General features: G+C 39.8%; 1 protein-coding gene across 1 annotated transcript; it reads right to left on the bottom strand.

Annotated features, from left to right (window-relative positions):
• Positions 1 to 1981: 1981 nt before the first annotated feature.
• LOC102228834 (plastin-3-like) lies at positions 1982 to 21257 on the bottom strand. The gene is made up of 16 exons (XM_005806644.2): positions 21168 to 21257; positions 14414 to 14518; positions 13761 to 13912; positions 10486 to 10615; positions 9516 to 9648; positions 8875 to 8956; positions 8632 to 8797; positions 8383 to 8525; positions 7570 to 7665; positions 7275 to 7470; positions 5905 to 5983; positions 5695 to 5812; positions 5484 to 5614; positions 4149 to 4272; positions 3931 to 4055; positions 1982 to 3165 (listed from the first exon to the last, which is right to left on the bottom strand). Exons 2-16 carry the CDS (start codon positions 14472 to 14474, stop codon positions 3033 to 3035), a joined length of 1869 nt encoding a protein of 622 aa, XP_005806701.1. The 5' UTR covers positions 14475 to 14518; positions 21168 to 21257; the 3' UTR covers positions 1982 to 3032.
• Positions 21258 to 21473: the final 216 nt, after the last annotated feature.

Genomic DNA, 21473 nt, shown 5'->3' with positions numbered 1-21473 from the left:
TAAACATACTAAGTTTTTACAGAGTACTGTAGTATTTCTCTGAGTCCTGCATGTAAGGCCAACTTTGAGGCAGGTTTATTGATTTAAAGTGGGAATTCTGAATTACATCAGGGATTTTTTTTTATAAACTATGAATACAAATTTATGAACAGGATCATGAATAATAGAGTGGTATAGATTTATGACTGATTTTATACACACCGGTCCCATAAGACAAAGGGAAATAAAACCAAAAGAGATTTTTTGTGTTAAGCATGATTCTGAAGTCAATCCAGAAAAAAGCTTGTTTTGGTAAATCTTCAATTAATTAAAATAAAGTAGTTCTGAACCAATCATCTAGCTGTTAGTGTTTTTTTTTTATATAAATTAAAAAAAAACATTTCTGCTCTTATGGGAAAGAGCAGAAACTGTACTGTATTTACTGTACTGTAAATTATGTTTAAAAAATAAACATTTACTACACATACTATTATGAACATTTGATAAAATACATGATAGTTCTATCTTTATGCTATAATCATGTACAATATATTATTACTATTAGTCTTATTTTTTATATACTTAAAAAACTTTGCATGAACCCACATATCTGACGGTGCTGTTGCACCTGAATATCGCCTCCGTGGGAAACATTTACTGAAAACTTTTCCTAAGCAACAATGTACAAAGTTCTTCCTCAGCAGACAAATTGAAACTTTAGGTCCAAATGTTGTCATCTGAAAAGAACTGAGACGATAAAGCACGGACGATGAAGGCCACATGAGACAGCCTCCTCATCAAGCAGCACAGAGGCTCATGCTGGAGCCGTAGTCAAAAAGACTTCGCAAGGAGCGAATCCCAGAGGAATTCATCCGAGATCCGAGTCAGTGAACAGCGACCTGCCTCGTCTACTCCCCGCTGCACTGGGAAAAGACAACAGATCAAACACACAATTACTCTTGCTTTGTCAGACAGATGACAGGTTTTACGAGGAAAAATAGGGAAGGACAGCAACAGAAACTGAGATAAGAGGAAGGAGAAGTAGTAAAAGGAAAATGAGGTAAACCGTTGAATCATAAAGGTTGCGCTGAAACGTCTCTGTTCATTCCATGACAGCAGAACGTCTGAAGAGCCACCGAAGTTTTTCGTGTCAGTCCATCATTACTGACGATGATAATTCAGTTTTCCAAAAGACAAGTCCAGCACAGAGAAAACACCACACATCACCAAAAATAACGCCTTACCTGCAGTGAAGCATGGCAGTGGCAGCATCATGCCCTGCAGATAAGCATGAACAGTTCTAAGAATCAAATAAGATCCAAAACACTCAGGTGTCCTTTCAGAAAGCTCCAGATGAGGATGGATTTTAATGGCCAGGATCACTGAGTACAAGCAAAATTAACAAAAGAATGACTTCATGAACAGAAATACACACTTTATGAAGTAAATCTGAAATTAAATCGGTTCGGTCATGCATGGAGTGTTTTGGACAAGAGATGTTCTCATAATCTGATGGATTTGGATAAGTAATGCCGAGAGCTCCGAAATGAATAAAAGGAAATGTGGTGGAAAAAATGTATATTACTCGACTGTGTCCACATTTACACAATTTCATATTTTTCCCAACAGATTTGTTTTTCGGCTCAGCACAAGACGTGTCACATTTAAGTAGAGGTAAGTTGGAAATAAAAGTCTTTGTAAGAAAATACATTTAAATCCACTGGGGTAGAAATAATTGGAGGCTAAAAGATTTCAAAAGGATTTCCTCTGCGAAATGCATTGAAAATGCCTAAATAAAATAAATAAGAAAAGTCCCTGACTATTTATTTGTATTGCTTTTCTGACATATCTGAGCTTTGCAAATGTTACCAGTTCAGAAAAGCAAAATTATATACATTTGTTCAGCAGAGAATCCGAGTATGATACAAAGTTTTACTTTAAAGTTCTACCACAACCTTATACAAAATTTCTTTAAAAACAAACAGCAACCACCACACAGATCAGCTGTTTTCAAAGTCATGTTTATTGTTACATGTAAAGCACTTAGTTGGGAGAATAGACATGAACAAAAGGCCAAATTCAATTTGGCCATCGTCATAGCACATCATCAAGCTACTTGGAATGAAGTAACTGTATTTGGTAATTTTTAACATGAGCAGAAAACAAAGAGAAATCCACAGAGCACAAATACAAATCATCTTTGATAGTTGAAGGCACAGTATGAAGTCAGGAGAGTCAAGTCAGCCTGCTCACCATCGAACGGACACACAGCAATACAAAAAAAAAAAAAAAAAATTTCCCAATGCAACACAAATCAGACATCCTTAAAGACAGCATTTACAGCATGTTGCATGATAATCCCAAGAAAAAGAAAAAGAGATCACAAGGGAATACAAACAGCATTTCCTCCCACAAGTCATCACCACAAACTGACCTCATGGCTTCTGTTTTCTGATATGTAGACGTCCGTGGAGTCCCTGCTGAAACGCTCCAACGTCATTGAGTAAGAAAACATGTTTGAGCATCTTTTTTCTTCTTTAAAAGTGTCCTCCACCCAAACTTTAAACCTCTCTGACTTACTTTTGGCCTTCTGATGCATATATTCAAAGGTAAAGCACTCAGGAATGTCTGTTGCTTGGTCGAGGAGATAACTGAATTATCAGCCAGAGCAGAAACATGTAAACAACCTTGCAGCTGGTATTATATGCATATTTGTATTGGGGGTTGGGGGGGGTTGGGGGGGGGGGGCGACAAAAAAACAGCATTCTTATAAATGAGAGTAGCAGGTTGATAAGTGTCGCCTCTGGAGATTTTCCATCCTGAAGCTTCACCTTCAATAAAAAGGATCCTTCAGAAAATACCTCTGTGTATGAGAAGAGGTAGAGGGTGCATGCAAGTGTATGATTCTGATTCATTTTAAGAAAAAAAAACAAACAAACAAAACCAAAACAAATCTTCATTTCTTCGGTTGAGGAAGCTCTTTCAAAATGCTAATTGTTTTTTTTTTTGGGGGGGGGGAAGTGTTAAGTGTCCCTGTGATCCAAGCAGCTCGCTTAGGCGCGCTTCATCCCTCGTCCCATCAAGCAGGCAAAGACCGTCATCACCATTTTTGGCTTGACCTCCACCAGGTCCTCTGGCAGGGCGTAGACACGAGCGCCAATCTTCCTCGCCATAGAAATGGCATATCTGGGGAGGAAATGGGTGTTTACTGACGTAAGCTGTTCACATGTTAGCAACATAACTGGTCTGGTAAACTTTCATGGTACGATGACCTTGAGGAAAACCAAAATACCAGTTTCACGGTTTTACAACAACAAAAAAAAAGTAATAATTGATGGTATTACCACAAAATATATAACACGACCCAGTTAAATTGAAGACTTTTTAAGGAATCATGATTAAATTCAGGCTGTCAAAAAGTTTAGTCGCTCAAACATTTATTAATTTTTGTCAGCATTGATGTTTCAGATCATGTAGCACACTTTGAAATCAGATCAAGATGACCAGAGGAAGCACAGAGTATAGTTTTCATGAGATTATTTTTTTACAGAAAAAAAACACCTACTCCGTTTTGCAGAATTAGTGAAATAATAATAAATAGTTAAATAATATTTTCTGTATAACAATTTGTTTAGCAAAAATATACAGTACTTGCTCAATATAGTTTTAATTTTCAAGTAAAAACCCTTTTTGTAGATGTGTTCTTTATAGAGAAAAATCTTCATTGATCGACAACAGCAACAAGTTGGGGAGGGGCTGATGTAACTTTACTGAAAGCTCCATACAGCTGAAGAAAACCCAAACCTTCTGACATTTCATTACAAGAAATGAAGCCATCATAATAGGAGGACAGAAAATGTAAACGCCTTAAATCAAAAACTTTTGTAAATCCGGGGTCGGTTAATGAACCCGTATCTTAACTCAATTTCACACTTTTCACTGAATTCTTACTTGGCGTTGTCCAGTTTCTCGTCTTCAGAGAGTCTGCCGGTTTTAACCAGGTCGAAGTTGATGCTCCCAGGTTGAATGGCATCAATCAGCTCCAGAACTGCCAGACTGCTGCTTATCTCCTTGTCCTGAACGTAAACACAACGATCGCAACAAATCAACCAAAACCCACAACAAAAAAGGACCACAATCATTTCCACAATACAACCAGGAGGATCTACCTTAAAACTTGAGATCTTGGTAGATTTTCCAGCCTCTGCCAATGTTTTGTTCACCCATTTTACGATGATGTCATCATTTACTTTCTCTCCGTCACCCAGTTCCTCCAGTACATTCAATGTGTATCTAAAAGAAGCAGCATATTTGTTATGACAATGACCAGAAAATGAAAGTGCAAAGAATGAAATATCAGACAAACGAGGACAGGGTCTGCTTTAATTAATAAAAATGATCCAACATAATGTGGACGCCATTTTGATTTTGACAGTCAATTTGAGCAGCCTCTTTCTACAAGCTCATGTCCACTGAAAAACAGTGAAAGTTAGGGATGGGCAATATGGCTGAAAAACCTATCACAATACAAGTGTTTCATATAGACAATAGTGAAATTTTGTAATATCAATAATTATTGACTAGTTTTTGTTTTAAATATCTGAAAAGTGCCAAACTGTTTTCACTCTATGCTGTTTTTTTTATTTTCAGCAGCAGTTTAAAGTATTTTTTTTACTTTAAACTGCTGCTAGTTACTCAACAAGTTGTTGCTAGTTAACCAAAGAGTGGGTGAGCTAGTTGTTGCTAGGAAACCAAAGAGTGGGTGAGCTAGTTGTTGCTAGGTGACCAAAGAGTGGGTGAGCTAGTTGTTGCTAGGTGACGAAAGAGTGGGTGAGCTAGTTGTTGCTAGGAAACCAAAGAGTGAGTGAGCTAGTTGAGGCCACCAACCTTGCTTAGCTATACGCCAGAGGTTGAGCGGCAAAAGCCTTTCCTCCGCCTACATTTCCCAGAATTCTTTGCTGTTTTGAATCAGATTTCAGTGAATATTCTATCAGACATTATCTATTGATATTGATCCTCTGATCAATATCAGAGGATCTGATATTGTTGGAATATCAGTTTACTGTTGGAAACTATAAATTGGGACCACTAATCTTACTACATAATTTAAAGCAGCACTATTGTTTGTTTTATCCATCCATGCATTTAAAATGTGTAGAGTTATTTGAAGAGTGATGAGGTAGATATCTCAGAGACCAGAGATACTGAAAATGTTCTGGGGGTGTTAATACATTTGAAGGAAACTGTTGTGGCATTTAATAAAAAAAACACTGGTGTACAGTTATGCTCTCATGATGTGATCATTTCCTAACAAGCTGACCATTTCCTTCATTAGGCTACATAAACAACCTGATTATTTTGAATACAGAAACGACTGATGCTACAGAAAATTTGTCAAACGTTGAATTTCTTCACAGGTGATTAAGTTCCAAGTACAAAAAAAAAGAAAAAAGTGTGTGCTTAAGCTTCATTTAGGTCTAAAATGTGACATTGTAATGGAGTACCTCCTCATCAGCTGCCACACCAGTGCCAGAGTCAGGGTAGGATTGCCATCGTTCAAGTCCTGCCCGCCGATGCCAACAAGAGAAAACTTGGTTGTTTTGCCCAGCTCCACTGCATAGTTGCAATTCTCCAACTGAGGAGGGGGACAATACAAGCGTCAACACAAGACAGCAAAAACCTGGAAACAAAACGGAAAGGACTCTGACAAACTACCTTTTTCATATTTGTTCCCAGTTTGGGATAAGGCGGCTTGTTGACCTTGTTGTTCCAATCGACCTCCACTTTGATTCTCTCGTAGAGCTGAAGGATGACCATGGCATCCTGCAAATCTCTGCAACATCCAGTAGATCAGTCAACATCAAACCCGTCCATGTCGGAGTCGTCAAAGAGGGTTTGTGGTTCGTTTCTGTAGGCAATACTTACACATACAGATGGTTCACAGTGGGGCTTACGCCGAGGGAGTTCATCCAGTTTCTGAATGTTCTCTCTTCTCTCGTCTCGCCTAGTCCAGAAAGGATTGTGGGATTTAGCGGACTTAATGGTGACTGCTGATCATGTTTTGTAATAGTTCTCATTGTATGTAGCGTATAGCTAACAAAGCCAGAGAATAGACGTTAATTTTTATTCCAAAATGTGGTATTTGACTCTTCTGTGGCAGAAACCTAAAAACAGTTCCATTTCATCTCTACTGACTGAGAGAGCGGTGCTGAAAGGACTGAATGCTTCCGTTTGAGTAGTAATACCAACAGAGTCATATCTTGTGACACATCAACTGATCAGAGGCTAGATGGTCTGATATCATACAACGCTCGGTTCCTCTTTTCCTTCTTGCATGCAGTTCGCTTTGCATTCATCAGCCTTTGGGATCATTTCAGTGGACGCCCAGTCGCCTGTTGATTTGAGTAGCGGTGCATCGCCTTCATAGGGGCTACGATGGGTTGATCTTCATTTACGCCAATTCTGATGCTTGTTGGTGATAACAGTGTTTCCGCCACCTCTCAGCTTCTGACTACTGTGTTGCGATATACATACTGGTTACTATCGGAGCTTAGCCAATGGTGTTAACCTCTCCACGTTTGTCGTTTTGCTGAATGTGATAGCAGTGTTTTTTTGTGCTCCCAACTTTGAGACTTGCCTGCCTTGGGCTTGATCACCTGGTGGAGAACATGGTCACTGTGGCTTCTTCTAAGAAGAGCCAAGCGTCTTCTGATCAGGGTCTTTCCCACAAGAGTTGAGTAGTTTTCTACAGAACTGCTGGAAATTAAATCTTTTTTTCCCCTGGTACGCCAGTTGGACACGTCGATGGCAGTGACTGGGTTCTCTTCTCCACCCAAGCCTGAGTTGGCTGCAGAGGAGGATGTGTTGTCTTTGGCTGCCTGTCACTTTAGAAGTGGAGGAGGAGGTGCAGTCTACCCTCAGAGTGAGACTGGCTCTCTCCCTTCGTCTCAGAGTGCAGCTAGTGGGTTTGGTGACAGCTCTATGCAGGACATCATGCAGGTGACTTCCTCTGTAAAGCTTGCAACACCAGTGGGTGTGCTGGCCACTTTGGCACATCTCATGTTCGCCCTCTCTGCATACCGTCAGGAGATTAGTAGCACAACTACAGACATTTGCATTAGTGATTCAGTGCTTCAGACCTTTCATCATTAAAGCCCGGTGGCTTCTGTCAGCAACGCTTCTGGCAGCAAGTAGGAATGAAATAGAACAAAAGCGATGACCGCCAGAGAGTCTCTGCATTATACACAGACTTTTGTTATTGTAGTTTAATTCTGAGGATTTATTTTCATACCCACCCCCCAGAAGGTCCCAGTCGATGTCCTCGTTCTCCGGTTTGGTGAGCGCTGGGTATTTGTTGAACAGATTGGCCACAAAGGCAAGGTTGAGTTTGGGGTTCCCGCTGACGACGTCAGTCGGGGTGACAAACTGTCGACAGCCGAGCCGGTCGGCCTGCTGCAGCATGGCTTCTGCCCTCTTCAAGTCATCTTTCTCCTGAAAGACACACAGATGCCACACACATGTTCGGGTGAGAACTACAGCACAGTTGGCAACGCGTGGAGAAATTCAGCTGTGGGAGGTCAATGTGCTTACGCTGAAGCCTGCCATGTTGATGTCGATGCGTGGCCGATTCTCCTCTGTGCCTTTAGGGGAGATTTGATTCAGGAGGTGGAAATAGGCCTTTGAGTCCTAGGAACAAAAATATAATTAATAAATAAGTTATTTGGGTCTTTATACAGAAAAAAAATTAATAATAAAGCAATTGTAAAGTAAAATTAATGGAACTCCACGACAAAAAAAAAAAAAATCACTTTCCAAAAGCATTCATACCCTTTGAACATTTTGTTACAATACAACCACAAGTTTCGGTGGGATTTTATGTGATCAAGGAAAGACATCCACAGCTTTTAAAATCTTTTACAAATAAAATTCTGAAAAGTGTGTAAAACATTTGTATTTAGCACCCTTTATTCTGAAGCCCATAAATAAGTTCCAGCTTAGGCAAGTGCATTCTCGAGGCTGGGGACAACGACCCTACACATGCAGCCAGATCAAAGCATATAATTGTTAAAAACAGCCATTTTAAGGCCAATAATTATTTGTTACTTAAAACACGTTGGCAAAGAAACTGATATTTTACATTTAATGACTACACTGAACTTTGTATCACCACATCAAATTACGCCTTCATTCCTATTAAAGGAGCAGCTGAGGTGGGTATGTGGGTGAGGTTGGTAAACATAAATATGAGCTACCTTTGCTGGCGTCTGCTGTGTTGGTGGACTTAGTTACTGGCCAGGTGGAGTTTGATGATGGGTTTAAAAATCCCACATCCTCTCCTTTAAATTCGGAGAATTTGACATTCTTTTAATTTGACATTTAAATATGAAACTAGACCATTCTTACCTTGATGTCTGAACTGAAGTTGTTGATCTTTGGATAGCCAGCGTTCTCCAGGTGAAAGTTGGCCCAACGCAACAGCAGCTCCTCCGGCGACAGCTTCATCAGGTCCTCCAGGGTTTCTCCGTCTCTCAGCAAGGCCGCAAGGGCTGGGGAAGGGCGATAATCATCCGTTAATCTACTCGACAACACACCACTGGGCCCTGGTGAGGGGGCTTAAGCATGTGTTATGTAATTGTAACCTGTCCCCGATACCTTCATTTCTGCTGAGCTCGATGTCGGCAAAGAGGCCAATCTTGATGATCTGCCACAGGAGGCCCAGCACCAGATGGGGCTTCCCTTCTTTCAGGTCCAAAGCGCCGATGTTCACCACATGGCAGCCGATGGCAGACGCCGAGTTCAGAGCCAGGTTCAGGTTTTCCTGGAGAGCACGAGTCAGACGTTTTAGCGCCTGCAGGAAACTTTAGCAGAATGCCTCCGACAACCAGTCAAACTTACCTGTGTTGTAAATGGGGTCAGCTTCTTCTTATTGATTGTTCTCTCGTCAATGGTGTCTGGAACTGACAGGTTGATCATTTTGCTGTTTGAAAAGAAAAAAGAAAAAAACCTGATAAGTTTGCTGGAATATCCATTTGAATTAAAAAAAAAAAAAAAAAAACTAAAGAAAAAGAGAAGATTTTTAGGGCTCAACAAATCGTTTCTTATCTAATAGTTTCATGAAAATAGGAGATAACATATAATCATAATGATCATATGTTATCGTTTCTGCTTGGAGCATATTCAGACTGACTAAGATTCAAGTTTATCACACTACCACTGCAGGTGAGAAGTTTATAATTTGGACATTTTTGGAGTTCTGTACATTGCAGCCCAATTATCAAAACACATTTATATCCCCGTTTTCAATTTGGTTTAAATATTTGTGTGTTTAAGCCATTCTAATGTTGCAAAAACAAGCATAGATATTTATCCCTTTTTAACAATTTAACTGAATTTCTTTAAAGACAAAAAAATATATAAATCCTTCAGCATTACTATAGTTACATGATCTTCTCATACATAATTATCTACCCAGAATACAACCAGAGGTTGCAGAGGAGTGCAGGTGACCTTATGTTGCTGTGAGACGGGGGACTCACCAGAGCACAATGCCGTCTCCCACAGTCTTGAAGAGAGCGTCTGTGTTGGGATCCATGGGCAGGACATGTTGACAGTCGGGATCCTTTTCCAGAGCTGTGTTGATCCAGTTCACAAAAGCGTATCGTTCCTCCTCTGCAAGTGAATGTGGGCACCAGATGTGTTAAAATTAAAAACCACCTTGATTTGTAGATTATTTGTTTCCATTAAATCAGTATTTGTTCCATTTTTCTATTTCCATGAAAGGTGTGACCAATTCTAATCCATTATTTTCCCATGGAAAGTACTCCCAGCTCAGTTCCTTTGTGTTCACCTGTGACTCCGAGCTGGAAAGTTCCACTGATTAAAACTATTAGTAAACTATTAGTAACACCAACATGTTCTCTCTCTGCTTTAAATGTTTGAGTGCCAAGTCCCCCCTGCTGTGCAAGAAGACATTTCTTTCCACCTTCTGCATTCCACGACAAAAATAATATAATCACAAATAAATGTTTGACCACACCATGCGTGCCACTGATGCAATGAGATACACACTGTCAGGAATGACATCCCGTATAAACAAATTATTAAAATATCTTTCCACTGTTGCTACATGTTTGCTCTGAATGAATGAATGGTTGATACAAAAAGTCAACAATTGCTTACAATCAGCTGAACTTTCTTACATATTTTTTATCAATTGCCATTAATTAACTGAAGTTGGTATTGCATTGATCAATTAAACAGGAATGTGTGACTTTTAATATTAATTTATGAACTAATCTTTTGGAAGTGTCTTATAAAGTGCTATGGTACAACATTAGCTCTGCACACGTACAGAAAACAACTAAAGAACTACAGTACATTCCATTGCACTTTATCATCAACAATGTCCATTGCAGAGGTTCACTTTGGCCTTGGGTTTCTTTCTCTGGAACTGAAACACACAGGGTTCAAAGTCAACAGCTCACAACAAACATTAGAGTCACATACCAGAGTACGAGTGTTGTGTGCCTTCGCTCGACAGCTCCGATGTCCCGCCAATCGCCAGGATGCCCTCCTTTTTGTTGATGGCCTTGAGGAAAGTTTTTGCAACTTGACTGCCCTTCAGCTCCTTGACAATCTGACACAATAAGAAAGAATAATCAGAAAGACAGAAAAGATAAGCGAGTCCATTCAATGTAAATCTGCACTGGAAGAGGACTAATTATCTGCTTAACAAACAAAGATTAGACAACTTGAACAAAAACAGACTAATGCATATTAAACTGGTAGTCCAAGCAAAGTAAGCCTGATATACAAAACTATAAAACCTAACCTTTCCTTCTAATCATATTGGCTGCAAACGGACCAATCTTATGAGAGATTTTACCTCAGAAGTGGCAAAATACTCAAAACATGATTAACTTGTTTTATTCACAGTATGATAAAAGGTTGCCGTCAATCACACACTGACCACATTCACTGCACAAATGTTCACAGCAAATTAGGTTTACACAGTATCGCTTTATATAAATACCAAGAGAAATAAATCTATTTTGTACTTTGCTCTGTTCACAGAATCACTGTTATGTTCATAGATAGTTTGTTGCAGAGCTGAACATACCAACTGAGTCTCTACACATCTGCTTGTTCAGCATTTGCACAGAAGTGTGTTCCAAGCTTTTAATTTGTGCAATAAATGCTTTCACTACCTGACACAAGAGATGATGCTAAAAACACAAACCTTGTTTGTTTTTTCACATCAGGCCACATTGAAAATATGTTGCTTTATGAAGTTGTAAAAATGTAAGTTGTAAATCTAATCTCCAAATAAAAGACAGATTTCAATGTCACTATTCATTCAATAAAAATGTAACAAAAATGTCAAAGCTGTACATAAAAGACAAAAATCGACTTTTGCTGCATTCAGTGGACTTAAGAGATAAATCAAAATTAAATGATTATCTTGATAAATTCATTAGCAAGTATGGCCACCTCTATAAAAACAGTTCTTATCCACTTTTAAAATAGGCCCTGCCGTCTTGCAAGAACAACAAATTGGGGTGCATAAAATAAACACACACACTAGTTGATCTGGACCCTCATCAGGGTTTTTGCATCCTCCATTTTGACTCTTATCAGCCTCTCGCTTGTAAATCATTACAGCAGTATGACTGACATACAATACAGTCTTAGTGTAATAATCCAGCAGTTATTTAAAGCCTGAAGTGATGCATTTTGCACACGTCAGTTCAGGTGTGTGTTGAATGTGGAAAATAGCCTCAGGTTCCTCTACATCATTTCTGAACGCAGTAACTCAAACAAACAGTAGTAGGCTTGCTTTATTTTAGCCACTGCTTTGGGCCAAACGGGTTGATTTAGCAAAGAGCCGAATGATTTTTAAAAAGAAAGCTCCACCAAGAAGTTGTTTTATTGTATCACACCAGTCCAATTACTAAAACTTCATTGACATTGCAAAATGTCAACAACAACAACTAAAAAACAGTAGGATGTCACTGCTTTCAGAGATGACAGCAAAAAGTAAAGCAACAGGGCGTGCCGTGGTGGCGTAGCGGTTAGCGCGACCCACATTTGGAGGCCTCAAGTCCTCGACGCGGCTGTCGCGGGTTCGACTCCTGGACCCGGTGACGTTTACCGCATGTCTTCCCCCCTTTCCTTCCCCCTTTCCTGTCAGCCTACTTCATGAAAAGGGACTCTAGAGCCCACAAAAAGACCCCCTGGAGGGGTTAAAAAAAAAAAAAAAAGAAAAAGTAAAAGTAAAGCAACACATAAGATAAGCTTTCTTAATGGTATAACTTATTGAATATTTTGTTATAAAGCTTCAACTTTTAAATTGAATGAGTTGATGTCAGCAGATCTACGCTATTAAGAGTAAAAAATATAATGCATGAGAAGCACTGGATATTTTGGTCACAGAAGTAACAGCCAATATATTGATTATAATATACCAGGAAAATTAATTCACTGTGGTAATAATGAAACATCCTGTGCTAATAAAGATAATCATATTTCAAAATATGATTGAAGCCATCAATATTTTGCACAGCTTAGCATTACAGTTTCACTAACTGATGCAAATATGTGGTGACTTAGACAATTGATCTTAATAAGGAAACTATTAAAACATCTGAGGTTGTAATGGATGTGTGGGGTTTTCATAGGAAGTCTCAACGAGTAAAATGTTTGAAACTTCCTGCTGCTGAGGCTATCAGTGCGGAATCAGTGAGCTCAGCCCCACAGGCGTTGGTGTGACCACAATGAGCTATTCAGCTTGGCATTACTCAAAATGTTTAAAAGCCACAGCAGGCTTTACCACAAACACACACAGTGGTGCAGGACACCAACTTAAGTTACTCATGGACTCCAAGTGATAATGGTCACCGCAACAAGACAACGTTGACCAAATGATGATAAAGCGCCACTAATACCTGCAAAATGTGCATGTTTTCATTCTTTACGTGTATTTAGCTTGCACTGCTACGGGTAAAAACATTTTAAGTAGTGTTTTGTCAAAGTCTTATGATTCACTTCCCTTTCACAGGAATCCCATAAAGTTCCTTGGAAAGTATTTATACTGTTTGAAATTCAAATGAGAGAAAATGCAAAAAGGCTCAAAGGGTATGTCTAATGAGTTTACACATGTGGAGACTAAAATATCTGCCTATTCTTTAAAAAGGAAAATCTCCAGTTCAAATTGGACAAAAGGTTTTTCCATTAATTCTTAAATAGATTTAAGTCTGGACTCCCACCTCTATAGTTTTTTTTTTTTTTTTAACATTTACTCTCCCATCTTCCAAACTCAAATGAAAGAAAACACTGCATGATGCTGCCTCTACTGGATTTGGACACAGATGCACTCAACACTTTTTGATAATTTGTTAAACAAAACAACCTGAACCAGGAAAACTGTACAATTTTCCCTTCTACTTCTAAGTTACGGTATAAACTACTTTATTGATCCAAGTTGTGTTTGTAACAAGACAATATCTGGCGGGGGTTTGTATGTGGGCACAGCACCACTGATTAGCGGCACAAGAACTTTAATTAGGCCACCTTATCTGGAGATTGTGTCATTTTTTCAACGTATTATCCATCTCATATACTGTCACAACATAGTGGCAGTTTCAACAAACGTATAAAAAAAAAATAGTTTTAGAGAAGCTGCATACTGCAGCTTTAAGGCAGAGGAGATGACGACTGATTTACAGTTCAGAACCTAAAATAATTAGCAATAAAATATTCACAACAAGCTTTACTTAGCTTACCGACAAAAACTCTTCAAAGCTGATTTTGTTGTCCTTGTCGCGGTCGAGTTTCTGCAGGATTTCCCGGATCATGTATCCTGGTTGGGGGTGGCCGCTCTGTGTAAGAAGCTCGCCGAGCTCATTATCAGAAATAAATCCATTTTTGTCCAGATCTGGGGGAAAAACAGAGGCAGAGGATCCAGATGATTCTACTGCTGGAGCACATTTCAAAATGCCAGACCTGGGATGATAACCAATGACGACATTTCCTGAAACTCCTAACAGCTTTGGTGTCAAAATTGCTCAAATCTTCAGTCAAAGCATTATCCATTACAGGATTGTAAAATGACAGAAAAAGCTCAGGACTGACTGGGGGTTTTCTCCAGCTATTTGAGGTATGGAGAAACCGCTCCACCTCCAATAAATGTTGCTGTGCACTGCTGGTCAGCTGACTGAAGGAATGCTACCAAATTTTCCCCCTGCTTACAAAAACAGCTAATGCAGCTTTCTTAAGAAAAAACAGACAGTCCTGGCAAACAAACTAAAGGAGCGCCACCTTCAAACTAGATTCTCAACCTTTCTCTTTTTTTTTTTTTTAAATGAAAGGGGCTGAAAAAATAAACACAACTACATTCATCAATATGTTGAAGCTGTAGCCACACTGAATGACTTACCAATACTGTCGAACATCGCCCTCATCTCCTCTGCCTCATCTTGCGTTATTTTTATGGACATTTTTCTGTGAGTGACCAGACGTGGTCAGTCGGAGGAAGATGCGACTGCGGAGAGAACAGAGTCATCATCACCAGGGTCTTAAAAAATTAACAGGAAGTTAGATATGCTTTGCAAAGCCTTTAGCGTGTTCACCTAGAAGAGTCATTATTCCGCCTTCCTCTCAAGCAAAACCTAAGAGTTACTCCCCACATCTCCAGCTCAATGCCCCCGCCTCCTCCAGCTCTGTTAATTACATCAGCTACTCCTTTCAGCTCTTCGCCTTTTCCCAAGCATGTTTGTTGAAACCAATCAAAGTGACTTCCTGTTTGCTCTATTGTGCAGCACAAGCTAGCACTGATAACGACCAGCAGAGCCAAGCATTCAGATATTTTTCTGATAAATCAGTTTCTCCCCCCTATGAGTAAGCTTAAAAACAAACTTCAAATTTTTTTTTTTCCTCTTACAATAAAAAAAAGTCAGCATGTGTACCCAGCAGCTGTAATTAAAAGCCATCAGAGGCGTTTTGGGTTTTTGTCACAACAGGAAATAAAAAGAAACCTAAAATCCTTCTAATACAGAAAAGTTAAAATGCTTTGACACGCGAGGACGCAGGCCCCAAAAACTGGTTACTTAGCAGAACAAAAACCTCTGTGTTCCCAACCTCCTCTGAGGCAAAGTAACAGTCTAAAAATCCCAGAGAGAGAGAAAAAAAGGGGGATTTTTTTTTTGGTTCAGGCCTTTTTTCCCGGCGCAGGAATGCTCGAGGCCAGGGCAGATCGGGCTTCACTTCACTGAGAGGTGTGAGTGTGAGGGAGTATGACTGCATCTCTGCGGCCAAACCGGAATGGCGGCATTCCTCCTAAAAAACAAGTGTTGGTATGAACAAGACCAAGTTTATTTTCCAGCTCAACAGGATTTTTATTTTTAAGAATAAAACTGCTCCACGATAATCAAACTGAATATATCACAGCAAATTAGCAAGCAATCTGTCACATAGTTGTGCCTGGAGCACAACATTTTTAAAACCTTATTAGGAAATTCTGCAAGTTAATCCTGACCAATCAGATTTGGAGGTCTTTTTATTTTTTAAAGAACGAAGCACATTGTTTTGGCAAATCAGGAGCAAATTGACAATGAACAAAGCCCTGCATCCTCCCCTGAATGAAACTAATAATAGTGGTTAAAAAAAAAAGATGATTCAACAACCATGTGGCCTGTGAGAAGTGACTCAGTTCCTATAAAGCTTTTCCTACAGACAAAACAAAAGGATGGATTAAGCCCAAAGTGCAGACTGATTCAAAACACCAGATTAGCAGCTTTAATTAGCCAAAATACTAACGATGTTGGTTTCTCTGCTTTTTCTGCAAAGCAACTCTAAATCAGGGCAAGTCAAACTCCTCAAACTATTAGGAAAAATGGCGATGCCAGCGTTTCTATATTTAACCGTTTTTTCCCTAAAGGATGTGAAAAAAAAAGAAGAAAAAAAAGTGTCTGCCGAGGACAAACCCGGCTACAAGCGGAGGCTGACAAAACATTACCTCACTCGCCGTCCCTCGTCCTGCTGCTGCCCTCAGCAGAGATGAGGGTGGAAACAGGACAGGGGTTAAGTACATGAAGCCAGGGCACAGATGGCGGCGGACAAATGTGAGCCGGATCGCCGACCGCGCAGAAGAATAGGGGGTCTGTAACCGCCGGGGACAAACCGCGGTAATAAATCTTGTGCCACGCTAGGAAAGGAGTCCCGAGTGTCAGGCTCCGAAAGACAGTTGGTCCCTTTCTGACAGCTGGACGGTGAAAACTCCTCACCAACTAAATGCTTCATCGGCAGCCTGAATGGAGAGGCCTGACAGGATGCCAATAGTTGGCTTTCAGGGCTGATAACGGCTGAACTCCAAATTAGACAGTTTTCTTTTAAGACTTTTTATGACGTCACTTTGTAGCGTTTCACCCACCCACAAATAAAACAATGCTGAAACTGGCCTCAGACTCTGCAGCGTAAAGGGCCATTTCCATCAGGACAAACAAGAATCAGTTAAAGTCTCTAGGAGAATACAGACAGGAAAATCACAGTCTGCAACCAGAAATACCTTCTATGCCCCCAGAAGCTGGTACAGACGGGGGATAGATGTAACGATGCATTTAAGGTAGATATATTGAATCCAGTTCAAGAAAACTGGATTTAAAGTGTTCTCTTATGATTGTAACTCAGAAACCAAACTGATTGTGTCAGATTAAAACTAGAGTTTCCATCCAGTTAGCCAAAAATAAGGTCAGCATATAAACAAAATCTCATAAAACTAAAACTCTGTACTTTTACTGAATTTGTAGAAACCATTGGTATTTATTCTAATAGATTCTTGAAAAATAAAATTATTTTGGGAGCACATCTTTGCATACAGTCAGAGCATCCCAAAAACACAACAAGCTACTCTGAGAAAAAAACATGAAGACTTTACCTCAGACAGGATCCTTCAGTACACAAATTACATCATGTTGTACCATTACACCAACAGACTCCATACTAAAACTATTCAGTCATATTTTCTAATACGGTTTCTAATACTCAAGCATTACTGCCCTGCATAGTTAAGATGTTTTCCTGCTTCTAACACCTGATTTAAATGACTGTATTTCAGCAAAAGCCTGGTAATCAGCTATCAAATCAATTCAGGTGAGCTGAAGTAGAAAAATATGAGGGAAATTTGATCAAAATCTGGAAGAGGTGGATATTGTGACTTCTCTGACTTGTACTTCAAGTGCAAACGTTTTCATCATTGGATCTCCTTAATAAAACACTCACTGGTCTGAGTCTCTGTAATATAACGCATATGAACTGGGCAACACTTTCATTTTATCCGTCTGCTCAGCAAATACTGGCAATAATTGTTTTGGTCAACTTAAAATCATAACTAAAAAAAAAAAAACAAGCCTTTATGTGGCTGCAAAAGTTGAATTAGGTAGTTGGGAATGATCCTGCTGTTACTTTTTTCAGAGTAAACACAAAACCCTCACTAAAGCACAAGACAGAATCTGAACAAAAAGTATGAATAGAGATACAAAAACATAAAATTGAAAACTTAAATCCAATTGTTTTCAATGTCTCGGCTCACGTGTTTTAAAGCAGCTTTCCTCTTGGACAGCTTTCCTCTTCAGTTCAGTTTACCCTGAACTGTTATACTGCCATGTTTCACTCCAAACAGCAGCATTTAATTGTCGAGACAAAAAAAAAAGAAAAAAAGAAGCACACTGGTGTGCTTTACAGTCGCTTTTAATTCAATCGCTGGAGCCAATTAAAAAGCGAAGGGCTGAACGCAGATGGCGGAGTTCAATGGGAAGGGCCGACACACCCCGCCCCGCCCCGCGCCTCATTCGCATTTACGTGGGAAATGTGAGGCACACAAATAGAGTGGGCACCCTTCCCAAGTGTGGTTACGTTCATATGCACACACCCTACAGAGCAGCCTGTAAGGACATGGACGCCTTTTTTTTTTTTTTTTTTTAAACCGAGTCGCAATCGGCTGCAGATGCGAGGCAAACTGAGTCACCAAACGCTCTGCCACACCAGACTCTTATTTCCTTTTCAAGGCTGTGAGCCGAGGACAAGTGAAGCACAGACCCGCGGTGCGACAGGTGAGGTGGTGAGGATGACAACACGCCCTGCATGGGGGAGTTTACAGAACTCCGATACCATGCACAGCTGCAGGAATAACACCAGTAAGGGTTTAAGGCTAATACCATAAAGCAAAGATAAATGATAACGCATCATGGAAATATTCAAATAAAGCTCTCCCTCTACAACTGTACCCACAGCCTGCTCTCTTCAACCCAGACAAGCCACTAGACGAATGCTAATTAAATAATGAAACATGTCAAAAACCATGTTCTGTCCACGGTGCCAAAATGAGAATCCAAACAAACAAAAACAGAAACCCGAGAATGTCATTAAGCAGGTTACTATAGGTGTCGCTGAATCGGTCGGGTTGGCCGCAGGTAAGCAGCCACACCTACACATGTTTGCCATTACTCAACAAAAGCATTGAAAAATATGATCCTTTAAATACAGCCCAGCCAGACAGTGCAGGTTTCTGTGAAGCCATGCAAGCAGTTTCTGAAAGAGTCTTTGAGCAAGTAGAGATAAAAGTTTCACACAAAAAACCAAACATACAATATGTACATATGCCTTAATGTGTTACTGCTGTATTGATGTGGCTGCTTTCCCACCAGCAGTTTTAGTTGCTGGTGTCTAAACATTAAAAGTTGTTTAGAATACGGTGTTTTGCACAGATCATGTGTCCGTTTGGGAGAAAATTTGTCATCGCTTTAACAATTTAAAAGTACTTTTCTCTGATCTGCTAATATTCTACCCAGTGGCAGTTCTACACCACCTTTACTGGGTGGTGGGGGTTAGTGCAACACTTTTTAAAAAAATTCTCAGGTAAAGTAAAACTGAAGGCAAAAAACGAAATTAGTCCAAAGAACCAATTCATTATACTTTCTGTGCCAGCACACATCACCGTAAGAAATTGATTTATTATGATCTCTTTATTACAGGAACTAATTCTACTGGGGCACTGTCCCCTGCTGGCCCCCCATTTAGAACCGCCCATGGCTCTACCATGAACATTAACAACTAGGAGATTACACAAATGCATTGTTGGTTTGGTCAGGAGTCAAAATGTCGTCTTTAGGTGTTACTGGCCTAAACGGAGGCTATCGGCAAATAGAAACCTTTGCCTGAATAAAGTGACGAGAGTTTCCACTGCCTGTATGAAGCAGAGCTGCCCCTCCCACACCTGTTTATGGACACGACCAGCCAGTTGGCTAAAAAACAAAAGATACAAAACATTTCCTTTGCTTACAAGAGACACAGAAAGTCATTATGTAAAAGCTAAAGAAGAGCCACACCCTTTATTTTTTAATTAAGGTAGTAGTGTTTTAAAATCACAGTTGTCAAGCTACATGCTAATCAAAACACATTTTGTTTTAAAGTTAGTTTGCTTAAAAATAGCTGGTAAGAAAATTAATTATACAACTTTAATGCTGCATTATTTTAGCAGCTGGAAAAGCAGTTATGTTTAAATAAAAGCAAATTCATTTTGCTAATTTTGTTTTAATATCTAATTTTGTTGCCATTTCACCTCTCCGGCTTGTTTATTTATAGCAATGCATAATTTCAGAATCATTTAAAATGTTTTCACTCTAAAAAGCAGCATGTTATTATAAAACAACATGCAAGCTGATCGCTGCTCTTGTGTTGAACAACAAGGTGAGAACACCTGACGGTGCAGAAAGCAGAGCAACCTGTTCAAGCAGACACACACACACACACACACGGGCGCGAGCAATGCCGCTGGGGGAAAAAAAAAAAAAAAAAAAATTACACCTTTTCATTAAACCTGGCCACCCCGTCCTGACAGTCTGGTTTGTCCTCGACTCGATAACATCGCACTCATAATGTCTGGCTTTAAAATCACAGACACTGTGCGAACAAGGAAACTTACATCACATTTCAGCCTGGGAAGGTTGGAGACAAATACAGCTAAAACGACTTCCAGTTTTTATTTTAAAAAATAAGAAAAATAAAAAAATAAATAAATGTATTGTCTGCACTGCTGACGCCATCAAGAGCAAACAGCTACTTAGGAGTCTACCGAGTGCACTGCTGGGGAATTGCTTTCACAACACACACCTTGTAAAAGTCATAATATTTCTCCAGTGATGCCTTATGTGGGTTTTGTGGAGGAGACTTGTTGTTCAACCTTGTTCCAGCCACTCATCCACAAGTGGGATCCCAGATGTAACAGTGAGCTGCAAGCCCCAAAATGACTTCAGGAAAAATCTGGTGAATCACTCAGAGCAGCAAACAAGTTTACACAGACATGTTCTCAGTTCAAAAAAATGAAATAAAAAAAAAAAGAACACGTTCCCACGCTGTTCAAATGGTCAATCTAACACTAAATGTCTTTTTAAATTCCAACTATTGGGCCTTACCTGGCCTATTAGGGCACCACTCAGCAGGGAGTGGACTCAACCAATTAAAAAGAAGGACATGGCTTTGTTATCGCGAGAAGACAGAGCACAAACTTTACACGAAGAAAAAAATAGTCTATAACATGACATATAAACCTGAATGGTGGGAAGCGTACAGAAAAACACGACAGAGGCTGAATGGTGTAGGCTGCACCTTTACAGCTTCCTCCAGTCAGCCTGTGGCTGAGCCGCCTCTTTTTCTCCCCAGCTGACATTTTTACTGCCATACGAGCATATTTCAAACGCTACCGAGAATATTCTTTTGTACAAATGTTAAAACGCCAACTTGCACAACCAAAACTCCTCCCATGTTCAATCTCCGTGGGTTCATTTTGATGTGTGCGCAAGTTACATCCTCTGAAAAGTTACCGCTAGGAAATAAAGTAAAGGGGTGTTTACACTCCTTAACGATTTTAGTGCTAAATGTGGGCAAAGGATGAGGGTGGCAATGATGAACAAGCAGCGGCGCTAAAGCTAGTCAGCTAGCGACGGACATGCAAGTTTTACAGGCAGGAAACTATCCCCATTTATTCCTGGGAATCCATCCCTGTGATACGGAGGATGGCGGCTGTCTACAGTAAGACCATGACATAAAATTAAAAAAAAAATAACCCCCCAAAAGACAAAATAAAAGCAGTGAGACGTTACTGGTCAAAAACTATTTCCCATAAAATTGGTACTCACGATGTCGGTGCTCCAGAAATCCCAGACAGCGTCCAGCTTTGCAGCCCTGCCTCCTCCACGTAGAGACAAAAGTAGAGAGCAGGAATTTTGTCCCCGCCCTGATGATGACCTCACCTCACAGGCTCTATGGAAGGCCAATGAAGCCGAAAAATGTTAACACCTAATTGTATCTTGTGAAACAACTGAATATGACTGTTTTACATTGCAGTCAGTCTCACGCTGAACTGTGTATTATTAATTCTGGACAATTTATATTAATATTAATTGGATTAGTGTGTATCTCTGTATTATTGACAATAATTTCAC

This window comes from Xiphophorus maculatus, chromosome 11 (genome assembly GCF_002775205.1).
Source record: "Xiphophorus maculatus strain JP 163 A chromosome 11, X_maculatus-5.0-male, whole genome shotgun sequence".
Classification (NCBI taxonomy): Eukaryota; Metazoa; Chordata; class Actinopteri; order Cyprinodontiformes; family Poeciliidae; genus Xiphophorus; species Xiphophorus maculatus.
The sequence above is the reverse complement of the archived record's forward strand: the minus strand, read 5'-3'. Positions and strand labels throughout refer to the sequence as shown.